Source organism: Schistocerca gregaria, chromosome 1 (genome assembly GCF_023897955.1).
Source record: "Schistocerca gregaria isolate iqSchGreg1 chromosome 1, iqSchGreg1.2, whole genome shotgun sequence".
Classification (NCBI taxonomy): domain Eukaryota; kingdom Metazoa; phylum Arthropoda; class Insecta; order Orthoptera; family Acrididae; genus Schistocerca; species Schistocerca gregaria.
The window spans coordinates 382,361,736-382,374,707 of NC_064920.1; the positions used below are offsets into that span (position 1 = coordinate 382,361,736).

Genomic DNA, 12,972 nt, shown 5'->3' on the forward strand with positions numbered 1-12,972 from the left:
GGATCAACTCAGTTATGGTACTTGGGTAGCACCTGAGGGATGAACCAATGACACCAAATGTGTGTAAGCAATGTTATTTTTTTGGGCATGCAACCCCATGAGCTGAATCACACAACATGGTGCTCAGACAGAAAGAGCATTATCCTAGGCAGTAAACTGGAAGTCTGTGGCTAAGGTGAGGAAGGCCCTGCATACCGAGAACATTTAGGTGAATGCAAATAATAGGCAAATACAAGCAAGGGTAGTTTTAAATAGGGAAATAGAAATTTAGTAGTCTGTTCTAGTGGATATGATATGTCTATCTGAAATAGAATGAGTGCTATAAACAGTTCAAGTTTGTACTAGGAAACAAAATAACCAATAGCTTATCTAGAGCTAATAATCTGGTAGTACGACAATCATCACGATATTACTTAGCGAATACTGCTTAGTTCTAATAAGGTAGATGTGTTTACATAAAACAACATGGATCAAGTGTCACAACAAAAATGTTTAATGTTTCCTGTCTTTGAATCATGTGGCACTGACTCAAAGCAGCAAGGCACTGAGATATAAATGAGTCTTTGGTCATGATGTCATCAGTTAAACTACTCCAGGTCCTTGAGTTACAAGGAGCATGATGGCAGAAAATCCACCTCATATATATGTCCAAGTCCAGGAAATGACATCATGGGGGAATGCTTCAGATATTACGGGAATAATTATGAAGTATTGACAACAGCCTTGCTGAAGTCATAACAGCGGTTTCCTTCAGATCGCAGGAGTTAATTGCTGTTGGGCGTGGTTATCACTTGGACGGTTGAGCGTCCAGGTTGGCTGAGCACTATTGGCAAGGGGAGGGGAGGAGGGGTGCTCTCAGGCTGATGATGATGATATGACACTCGGTCAGAACCGTTGGGCCTTCTGAGGCCCATTTGGATGGGGTTAGTTGTTATACAGTATCATAGAGTGCACAGGAGGGAGTTGTTGAAAAGCAGCCCCCAAACAGTAAGTCATGTAGGACAGTACACTGGACAAGTGTCTCTGGATGAGAGGTTTTAATACATTGAAATTTTTGTAGTAATATGAGCCACAGAAATGTGGAGTTTTGATAGTTTCCCGGTCATTATGTCTGAGAATTTGACCATAACAATGTTACCAAAGACTCCTTCTTTCTGTAACTAATAATTACCCTTATTTGTTATAAGGCACAACAGGGCACTGTGAATATGGGTAAGTTTGTTCAAGCGAAGACATGCTTGCTTTGACCTTGAGTGCTGGAAGATTGCCAAATACTGCTTACTTAGGATAGCACACGGCATGGCTCTAGAAGACATACACTATGTGATCAAAAGAATCTGGACACCTAGCTGAAAACGACTTACAACTTCATGGTGCCTTCCATCAATAATGCTGGAATTCAATATGGTGTTGCCCCACCCTTAGCCTTGATGACAGATTCCACTCTCACAGGCATATGTTCAATCAGGTGCTGGAAGTTTTCATGGGGAATGGCAGCCCATTCTTCATGGAGTGCTGCAGTAAGGAGAGGTATTGATGTTTGTCGGTGAAGCCTGGCACGAAGTCGGCGTTCCAAAACATCCCAAAGGTGTTCTATAGGGTTCAGGTCAGGACTCTGTGTGTAGGCCAGTCCACTACAGGGACATTATTGTCATGTAACCACTTCGCCACAAGCCGTGCATTATGAACAGGTGCTCAATCATGTTGAAAGATGCAATGGCCATTCCCGAATTTCTCTTCAACAGTGGGAAGCAAAAAGGTGCTTAAAACATCAATGTAGGCCTGTGCTGTGATAGTGACACACAGAACAGCATGATCACACCATAACACCACCACCTGTGAACTTCACTATTAGCACTACACTGCTGGTAGATGATATTCACCAGGAATTCATCATACCCACACCCTGCCACCGGATTGCCACATTGTGTACCACTATTCGTTACTCCACACAATGTTTTTCCACTGTTCAATCACCCAATGTTTACGCTCCTTACACCAAGCGAGTTGTCGTTTGGTATTTACCGGCGTGATATATGGCTTATGAACAGCTGCTCGAGCATGAAATCCAAGTTTTCTCACCTCCTGCCTAACGGTCATAGTACTTGCAGTGGATCCTGATGCAGTTTGGAATTCCTGTGTGAAGGTCTGGATACATTACGACTTTCTTCAACTGTCAGTGAACAGACAAGGTCGGCCTGTACACTTATGTGCTGTATGTGTCCCTTCACATTTCCACTTCACTACCACATGGGAAACAGTGGACCTAGGGATGTTTAGGACTGTGGAAACCTCATGTAAAGACGTATGACACAAGTGACACTCAATACCTGACTATGGTCAAAGTACGTGAGTTCCGTGGAGCGCCCCATTCTGCTCTCTCATGATGTTTAATGACTATTGAGGTTGCTGTCAGGTTGAGTACCTGGCAGTAAGTGGCAGCACAATGCACCTAATACAAAAAACTTATGTTTTTGGGGGTATCCGGATACTTTTGATCACATACTATATACATTACTCTGCCTTCTTAGTGGTACTCAGAATAAGTGATGTTGAGAATGGCACTAAAAATGTGGGTATTGTTAGCGAGGTTAAAGTGATACAATGCCTCCAATTCTGATCCCCCCTTCTTACAAGGTGGAACAACAGAGTAGCTTACCGGGTTAAAAAGGGAGTGAGAGATGAAGCAGGGTAGTGTAAAATAGGACCCAAAGACTCTGTGTCTGTGCCTCGTAAGAGTGACACTCTGAACATAAAATAAATACAGAAATGGAAAAGAGACAAAGTTATAGTTTACTCAAGCATGATTCCAGTGGACTCAAGTAGAAGAATGCATACTGCTCTGGGTCTGATATCACTAGGAACAGTGCAGCAGCTTTCAACCCAGTGTTTGTCATCCAAATGTCACGACCATCTTTCACTACGCTATTCAGCAGGCTGCATTAACCCAGCCATCAGAGCCAAGACAGTGTCACACCATCCTGACTCAGCCACAGCTGCCTGACTGGAATACACTAGTAGCCAAGGCTGTTCACTATCGAACCACCTCTTTGAGAAAACACATACAACAGCATATCCAATCCAGTACACCTGGGTGCAGGGTTCAATGATTGTCGTCTGCTTAGTGTAGGCGCACTGCACTATGTCTGTTTGTGGTTAATAATAAAGAACTTTGACAAAATTTGGCTGCCTTCATCATCTCTGGCTCCACCCAGCTCTAGCAGAGAACCACTCACTCACTCAAGTCTAAACAATACCATTACATTAACATATGCATTCTTTCGCTACTCCGTGTTTACCTAATGTGAAGATTAATGTTTCTCTAACAGTACATTCAACTTTCACTGTTAACTTTGTTCAAGGCAAATTTGGATGTTTAATACCCACAGATTTGCCAAATCTCACCCAGCCTTGATCGACCAAGTTCCCTAATGTGCTCCCCACCTGCATTATCTATGGAACACACAGAGCTTATGAAATGTTATAGATACAACAAGCATTACTCACTCTTCTCAAATTATAGCTATTATCTATTAATTTGAGTCTCTATTATATTTCCAACTTTTGTGTAATAACATTGGTAATTTATATTCTGACCATGCAAGTAGTAAAAATGCCTTGTCATGAGGCTTTTTTCTTACACAAAATGCCTGTGGTAATAAACAGTATGAGAAACTTCCTTACACATTAAAATAGTGTGGAAGATCAGGACTCAAACATGGAACATGTTCATCGCTACGAGTATGAAAATTCAGCTTACAGGGGAAGCACAAGACAACTGATCTGAAAATTCTTTGAAGCTGCTGACTTACATCGCTACGAGTATGAAAATTGAGCTTACAGGGGAAGCACAAGACAACTGATCTGAAAATTCTTTGAAGCTGCTGACTTACAGCACACAATACTCACGACCTTTGGAAAAAAAAAAATGCAGTTGATAGTGCCTTATGGTACTCCCTATTAATGAATGAAAGCATATTTCATTTCTGCACTAACCTGTACCACATTTCTGCCGCCCCTTCATTTTTAGAAGAATGAATTTATGCACACATTGGCACCTGAAGTACAGAGAGACAATCTATGTGTTGTTGATGCAGTAATTTTGCTTAGAACACGGTGTGCAAAAAAAGACAAAACAAGGGAGGAAAAAATGGTAGAGACTGTAACACATATAAATTGATTGAAATACTACACATATACTAGACACTGCTCTGCTCCAAATACACTTTATTGTGAAGCACGTGAACACCACCACGATAATTTAATTTTTTAATTTTTTTATTTTTTGCACACACACACACACACACACACACACACACACACACACACACACACACAGAGTTAAAATTGCATCTCATTTACAAACCCTCTGAACACATGTTTTGCTTGGTACCAGTGCATGTCATCAAAATTCTTATCCACAGAGTTCTTTTTTAGGTCATGTGATACATAACTGTTTCTATGTAAGGGATTATGTCCTTCACTGTAAGGAAGCCTGAACTGTTCTTCACTATCTTCAGTCACTAAAGCACAATCTGGATAAATCTCTGCCTCTTGACCAGTATCATTATCCACATTACTGCTGATAGACTGTTCTTCACTAGTAGAACCTTTCAATGAAAATATAATATGTTGCCCCATGTTAGGTGGTTCATACAATCTTTTGGGAAGAAGCCATGGACTATTCAGCCCAGCTCTCTTTTTCACAAACAGATAGGTGTTAGTAGTGCTGAGTGACTTGGTAACAAAGTTCTGCAACTCTTCACAAGTCATAATGCCCCTGAAAATGAATAAGAAAAAGTGGTTTCAGAACAACTGGCATACAATGTTGAGATGTCTTTAATATTTTAAATCTGTCTATTAGTTTATGGTAAACATTCAGATTTACTCTAATCAGTAAATGCACCGGACAGCAAATTAAACTATGTTACTTAAGTAATTTGTGAAATAATAAAGTTATTTCCAAAATAGAAGTTCAAAACATAGAATCACAACAATCTTACTAATAATAGGGCAAAAGCAGGAATCACATGAATAGGTGGTGATCACAGTGCATGAATCCATAGACTGCATTCATCACCACAGGACAAAAGGCTTGGGGCTACCACTGTGGCAATGGTTCAAATATTTTTCGGCTGTAATCCTGACGATTTCAGATAACATGGCTTTTCAGAAGGTGTAATATCAATATGTTTGACACATTTTGATCCAATATAATGGTGAATCAGATAATTGTGATGACAGGTAAAGCATCACTCAGTGTGAAAAAAGTTGATAATTCCCAGGACAAAGAAACCAATTTCTCTGTTTCTCCTTAAACATTAAATTTCTGTAAGAGATTTGAAGCTGATAAAGAATTTTTAAATGCTGATCACAATGTACAGTAAGAAAATCAGCATTTTTTATCAGCTAAAGAAAATAAAACATTGTATGGGTTTTTACTGATACAACTGAAAGAGGGATAAAATTAATTCAAGACTTCATCTACAGTTTGATAATAAATGAAGAACAATGACAGTTTCTTTAACAGGCTCTCTAAACATAGACAATTTTTGCTGAATCTTCAAAAACTATCAAACCAAACCCATTACCAACTTAATCACAAACGTTTAACTTACATTGATTTAATATGTATACTGTACAATTTAATAATTCATTAGCAAAATTAATTTGAATGCCATTACTTATTTTATAACTCCCATGCTCCTCTTTTTTCCTATTTCCTTCATTTATAGTTTGTACATAGTAAAACTTACTTTTGTAAACTTTTCCAATTAATGATTTTGGACATACAAAATGAAAAAAATCTAGAGAGCAAATGCAAGTGGCTGATGTAATGGCATTTTCCCTTCCTAAGTCAATTAGGAATGTAACCAAAAGAAAGCGCTGGGAAGTTAAATGAAATGGCTGGAGGAAAAATGCAATGAAACAGGAAAGGAAAAGGTTGTCAGAACAGATTTAGCATATAGAACAGTCGAAATGAAATTAAGAGCAAAGTTGTCAACACTGAGAGTGTAAGAGGAATTATATTGTGAAATACACAGGATAGAGCAAAGATAGGGAAAGAGTGAACTGAGAGCTCCTGCGAGGAGGAGGAACTATCTGCTGACAATAGAACAAGAAATGGATGTTTCTCCAGAGGACATAGGGGAATCTAGTACTAGAGTAAGAGTTTGGCAGAGCTTTAGAAGTCAATCAAATAAGACAGAAAGTATAGAAAACATTAATACAGAATTGGAGAAATTACAGGAGAAAGTGTCAACCAAATGATTATTCAAGATAGTCTGTGAGGTGTATGAGACTGGAGATGTACCATTGGGCTGTAGAATACCATCATTCACTCAATCCTGAAGATACTCAATGGAGATAAATGTGATACATATTCCACAGTCAGTTTACTAGATCTTGCATCCTCATAAGAATAACCTACAGAAGAAAGGGAAAGAAAAATCGAGGAATGGAATGATCAAGTAGCCTCGATTGTGGGTAAAGCAGGTGGTAGGGTTTGGTTTATTGGTAGAATACTGGAGAAGTGCAATCAGTCTACAAAGGAGGCTGCTTATAAATCATTCATGCAATCCATTCTAAAGTATTACTCAAGTGTGTGGGACCTGTACCAAATAGAACTAACATGGGGTGCTGAACACATACAGAGAAGGACAACACAAATGGTCACAGGTTTGTTTGACCTGAGGGAGGGTGTTTCAGTGATGCTAAAAAAACTGAACTGGAAGACTCTTGAAGATAGATGTTGACTACCCCACAAAGTCTACTAACAAAGTTTCAAGAACCGGCTTTAAATAACTCTAGGAATACATTACAACTCACTATGTATTGCTCGCACAGGGATTGTCGAGGGCAAGATTAGAATAATTACAGCATGTGCAGAGGCATTCATTCAATCAATCATTCTTCTTGCACTCCATACATGCATGGAATTTGAAGAAACCCTAATAACTGGTGGATGTAGATGTGTTACATGACAGTTAGCTTAGCTTTAGGCATGGTAAAAGCGCCAGAGAGGCAACCATGATGATGTGCTTTTATTGTTGAGACTAAACTTTATAAAAATAAAGAAACAGTCATAAGAGTTGTCAACACAGGAAAAGCTTCAATAATGTAAAATGTTGTAAAGTGTTTAAATTCTCAGAAAAGTAAGCATAAGTTATAAAGAAAGATGGGTAATATACAATATATACAAGAACCAAGAGGGGGAAAATATGAATGGAAGACCAGGAGAAAAGCGCTTGAATTAAAAAAGGCAAAAGTTTTTCTCCATTACTGTTCAACTTGCATGCAGAAAAAGCAATAATGGAAAGAATGGTCCAGGAGGGGGAAAAAACTGAGAGTGAGAGAATATCAATGATAAGATTTGTTCATGATACTGCTGGTCTCAGTCAGGCTGAGGATGAATTATAGGATACATTGAATGGGATGAAGAGTCCTCTGAGCACAGAATAAGGACTGAGTAAACAGAATTGGGTACTACATCAAAATTGGCATCACAGCTCAATGAGTATGAATACAGACATTGTTACAGATCATTTAAAATACACCATGGAAGGACAATGCCCTTTTTCAAAATTTGGGACCACATAATAAAGAAAATAAAGAAATTCTACTAAACTGGAAGCAAAAGATCACACACCAAAGGAATCTAGTGGGAAGATGATGCAGACTAGCAGAAGAAAAAAAAAAAAAAAAATAGCATTCCTCGATGCAGACTAGCAGAGAAGAGAGAGCATTCCTCACTTCAAGAAATCTACCTGTATCAAATATAGGCCTTAATTTGAACAAGAAAGTTCTATGAAAGTGTTTTTAGAACACAGGGTTGTACAGATGGGGGAAAACAAAAAATAAAGATAAATGTGGTGTTACAGAAGGATGCTTAATATTAAGAGCAGACCAACAAGTTAATATTTAGCTTTTTCTTTGTTTTTTTCCTAGTTTAATTCTTTAAATTCCGTGCATGTTTTTCTATGTAAAAGCTGGAACCTCATTTTTTGTAACTGTAAAGTGTAGATCTGTGCAGTCTGTAGGTGAGTTTTCACTTCTTTTGAGCAACCATTTACACAGTTCAGTAGGAGTCAGCTGCCATTGGAGAAATGTCAGGAGGGCAGCATGTTGTATATCTACATTTCTCTCTGTACTTTTATAGTAAACTTCTCCAGTTAGTTTTACTAGGATGGGAAAGAGGTGTGCATGCTGTGTGCAGACCCAAGAGGAGCTGGCCATAGTTTGTAACAGCTGAATACATTTTTGGTTATGGTAGCTGTCTTGAAGATAATGCCTCAATATGTAGTTGTGGCAAAGAATCTGGTACATTGCATGTGACAACTCAGGTGTCGGCCTTATCAATGTACCCAATGCTGTGGATACACCCTCACAGCAGGGTGGGTGGCAGCTAGTAATGTGTTTGCGCCACTCAAGACGGAGGGTCAATGTGGAGACTGGCTGTCTGTCCTTGCCCATCCACTCTATGAATGGACAGGTGGTCACTCCTTCAGCAGTGTGTGATCAAGGTTGGTTGGTTGGGTGTGGGATTGAAGGGACCAGACTGCTAAGGTCATCGGTCCCTTGTTCCACGATAAAATCACACAAAATAAAAACTGTCAGTCGTTAAAAACGGAGAACTGAGAGAAGGGACGACACAATACAAGAAAGGCAGACAAAGACCAGACAAACGGAACTAAAATCGCACCGAGTGTGAAGGTGGTTGGCCGACCATGAAAATAAGGAAAAGCCAACCACCAAATGACATTAAAACCCACAGTTTAAAACCACAGGCCAAAGGCCCAAGTCAATACAGGAAATAAAAGGACAAACACTCAAATCATACGATAAAAACCCCCTGCCCGAATAAAACTCAACACGAGGTCCGCCATAGCATCGTCATCACATAAAAGGGCAGGGAGGGTATCAGGCAGCGCAAACGTCTGCCTGAGTCCTGTTAAAAGCGGGCAGTCCACCAAAATGTGGACCACCGTCAGAGCTGCCCCGCAGCGACATAGCGGTGGGTCCTCCCGGCGCAACAAATGGCCGTGCGTCAGCCACGTGTGGCCAACGCGCAGCCGGCAGAGGACGACAGAGTCCTTCCGAGAGGCCCGCATGGAGGAGCGCCACACACCGGTCGTCTCCTTCACCGCCCGAAGTTTGTTGGGCGTGGGCAGGGTGCGCCACTCGTCACCCCAGGCACCAAGCACTTTCTGGCGCAAAAGCGACAGGAGATCACACTCCATAAGGCCGAGTTCCAGAGCCGGTGAACTCACTGCCTGTTTAGCCAGCGTGTCAACCCGCTCATTGCCCGGGATGCCGACATGACCTGGGGTCCAAACAAAGACCACGGAGCGGCCGCAACGGGCAAGAGCATGGAGCGACTCGTGGATGGCCATCACCAGACGGGAACGAGGAAAGCACTGGTCAAGAGCTCGTAAACCACTCAGGGAGTCACTACAGATGACAAAGGACTCACCTGAGCGGGAGCGGATATACTCTAGGGCGCGATAGATGGCAACCAACTCGGCAGTGTAGACACTGTTCCCGGGTGCCAGCGACCGTTGCTCACAATGATCCTCTAGAGTAAGAGCGTAACCAGTGCGACCAGAGACCATCGAACCGTCGGTATAGGTCACGGCAGATCCGGGAAACTCGGCAAGGAGAGCAACATAGCGGCGGCGGAGGGCCGGAGGAGGGACCGAGTCTTTCGGACCCTGTGCCAAATCCAGCCGAATGCATGGTCGGCGCACACACCAAGGGGGCACACGGAGATTGGCCCGGAAAACAGGCGGGAGAGGAAAAAACTCAATCCCACACAGTAGAGCCCGGATGCGAACCGCGATCGTACACCCTGACCGGGGCCGCCTGTCTGGAAGATGGACGATCGAGTGCGGGAACAGGAGACGGTAGTTGGGATGCCCTGGCAAGCTACAAACGTGGGCAGCATAAGCGGCCAGAAGTCGGTCGCGCCGGATCCGCAATGGAGGAACACCAGCCTCCACAAGTAAGCTGTCAACAGGGCTTGTCCGAAATGCTCCTGTGGCGAGTCGGATCCCGCAGTGATGGATGGGATCCAGCAATTGCAACGCTGATGGCGACGCTGAACCATAAGCCACACACCCATAATCAAGGCGGGACTGGATCAGCGCTTGATACAGCCGGAGAAGGGTGGACCGATCGGCACCCCATCCGGTGTGGCTAAGGCAACGGAGAGCGTTTAAATGCCGCCAGCATGTTTGTTTAAGCTGCCTAATATGAGGCAGCCAAGTCAGCCGGGCATCAAATACCAGTCCCAAGAACCGATGCGTCTCTACCACAGCAAGAGGTTCACCGTCAAGGTAAAGGCGTGGCTCAGGGTGAACCGTGCGACGCCGGCAGAAATGCACAACGCAGGTCTTAGCGGCCGAAAACTGGAAGCCGTGCGCTACAGCCCACGACTGCGCCTTGCGGATAGCGCCCTGCAGCTGGCGCTCAGCAACTGCAATGCCAGCGGAGCTGTAGTAGAGGCAGAAATCGTCTGCATACAACGAAGCTGCGACGGACGATCCCACCGCCTCAGCGAGCCCATTGATCGCAATTAAAAACAGGGAGACACTGAGGACAGACCCCTGTGGGACCCCGTTCTCCTGGACCCGGGAGGAACTATGGGACGCAGCAACTTGCACGCGGAAGGAACGAGACGACAGAAAATTCTGAATAAAAATCGGGAGCGGGCCCCTAAGACCCCACCCATGAAGTGTGGCCAGGATGTGATATCGCCAAGTCGTATCGTACGCCTTCCGCATGTCGAAGAAGACGGCATCCAGATGTTGGCGGCGTGCAAAGGCTGTACGGACGGCAGACTCTAGGGAGACCAGATTATCGACGGCAGAGCGGCCTTTGCGGAACCCACCCTGAGACGGAGCCAGAAGGCCTCGAGACTCGAGGAGCCAACTCAACCTCCGGCTCACCATACGTTCTAGCAACTTGCAAAGAACGTTGGTGAGGCTTATGGGGCGGTAGCTGTCCACCTCCAGCGGGTTCTTGCCAGGTTTCAACACGGGGAGGACGATGCTTTCTCGCCATTGAGACAGGAACACACCCTCAACCCAGATGCGGTTGAAAACATCTAGGAGGCGTCGCTTGCAATTCACAGAGAGGTGTTTCAGCATCTGGCTGTGGATGCGGTCTGGCCCAGGAGTCGTATCAGGGCAAGCAGATAGGGCACTCTGGAATTCCCAGTCGCTGAAAGGAGCATTGTACGACTCCGCGTGGCGCGTGTGAAAGGAAAGCCTCCAACTTTCCAACCGCTCTTTCCGGGAGGGGAAGGCCAGTGGGTAATTCGTAGATGCGGAACACTGAGCAAAATGCGCTGCTAACCGGTCCGCAATCGTGTCGGAGTCAGGACACACCACTCCATTCAGCGAAAGCCCAGGGACAGAGACAGGCGGCCGATAGCCATGGAGTCGCCTAATCTTAGCCCAAACCTGCGATGCAGAGGTACGGACGCCAATGGTGGAAACATTGCTTCCGTTGGCGAATAAGGCGTCGGGCACGGGCACGGAGCTGTTTAAAAACGATGAGGTTCTCCAAGGACGGGTGCCGCTTATGGCGTTGAAGAGCCCGCCGGCGATCTCTAATCGCCTCTGCGATCTCGGGCGCCCACCAAGGCACAGTCCTCCTCCGAGGGGACCCGGATGAACAGGGAATCGCAGATGCCGCCGCAGAAACGATGCCGGTGGTGACCGACTGAACCACCGCATCAATGGTGTCAGGGGAAGGAGGTGCGATAGTGGCGAGAGAGGAGAACAAGCCCCAATCAGCCTTATTCAGAGCCCATCTGGAGGGGCGTTCAGAAGAGTGACGCTGTGGTAGTGACAGAAAGATGGGGAAATGGTCACTACCACATAAGTCGTCATGGACACTCCAGTGGATGGATGGTGAAAGTCCGGGGCTGCAGATAGAAAGGTCGATGGCCGAAAATGTGCCATGGACGACGCTGAAATGTGTCGGCTCTCCCGTGTTTAAGAGGCAGAGGTCAAGCTGCGAGAGAAGAGTCTCGACATCTCTACCCCGGCCAGTAATCGCGGCGCTACCCCACAGGGGGTTATGGGCGTTAAAGTCGCCCAGTAACACAAAAGGAGGAGGCAGTTGTGCTATCAATGCAGCCAACACATGACGCGAGACATCACCATCTGGCGGAAGATACAAACTGCAGACAGTAATAGGCTGAGGCGTCCACATCCTTACAGCGACAGCCTCTAAAGGTGTGTGAAGAGGTACACATTCGCTGTAGACAGAGTTAAGGATGTAGACGCAGACTCCACCAGATACCCTCTCATAAGCTGCCCGGTTCTTGTAATAACCCCGATACCCACATAGGGCAGGGGTCCGCATTGCCGGAAACCAAGTTTCCTGTAGGGCAATGCAGAGGAAAGGGTGACTGCTGATGAGTTGGCGAAGCTCAGCAAGGTGGTGGAAAAAAGCGCTGCAGTTCCACTGGAGTATTGCTTTGTCCATGTCTGAAAAAGGCGTGAAGGGGCCGAGGAGGCAGATCACGCCACTGGGTCACCTGCTGCCACCGATGGAGGACCAGTACAATCTGCTTCCATGGCGTCTGAGGGTCCGGCGAGATCCAGGTCCTCAGCGGACGCCCGGATCTCCACCTTATCCCCGGACGCAGAGCCTGTAGGGAGCAGTGGGGTGGATGCCACCGCGTGGTCCTTGGCCTTAGAGGTCTTCTTCTTCGTCTTGTCTCTCTGGTCCTTGGGTTTCATTGGCTGGGAGGGCTCCAGCGAGTCAGTCTCCGGGACGGAGGAGGAGCGGGAAGCCCTGCGATCAGCCGCTGGTCTGCTTTTCTTCCATTGGCTGACGTCACCCTTCCCAGAGGCGGAAACCTGGGAAGGAAGGGACCCAAGGGACCCTTTCCGTGCTATTCGAGCAGGGGAAGTTTGAGGCTTCCCCAGCTTAGAAGTGGGGACTGATGTCCCCGATGGT

The 12,972-nt window shown here is 45.1% G+C and overlaps 1 protein-coding gene across 1 annotated transcript in view; it reads right to left on the reverse strand.

Annotated features, from left to right (window-relative positions):
• Positions 1-4,210: 4,210 nt before the first annotated feature.
• Positions 4,211-12,972, reverse strand: part of LOC126348287 (MAD2L1-binding protein) — a 45,277-nt gene continuing 36,515 nt past the window's right edge. The window contains exon 4 of the mRNA XM_050002342.1: positions 4,211-4,780. Coding sequence (XP_049858299.1) covers positions 4,342-4,780 — 439 coding nt within the window. The 3' untranslated portion in view covers positions 4,211-4,341. The remainder of the gene's footprint in view (positions 4,781-12,972) is intronic.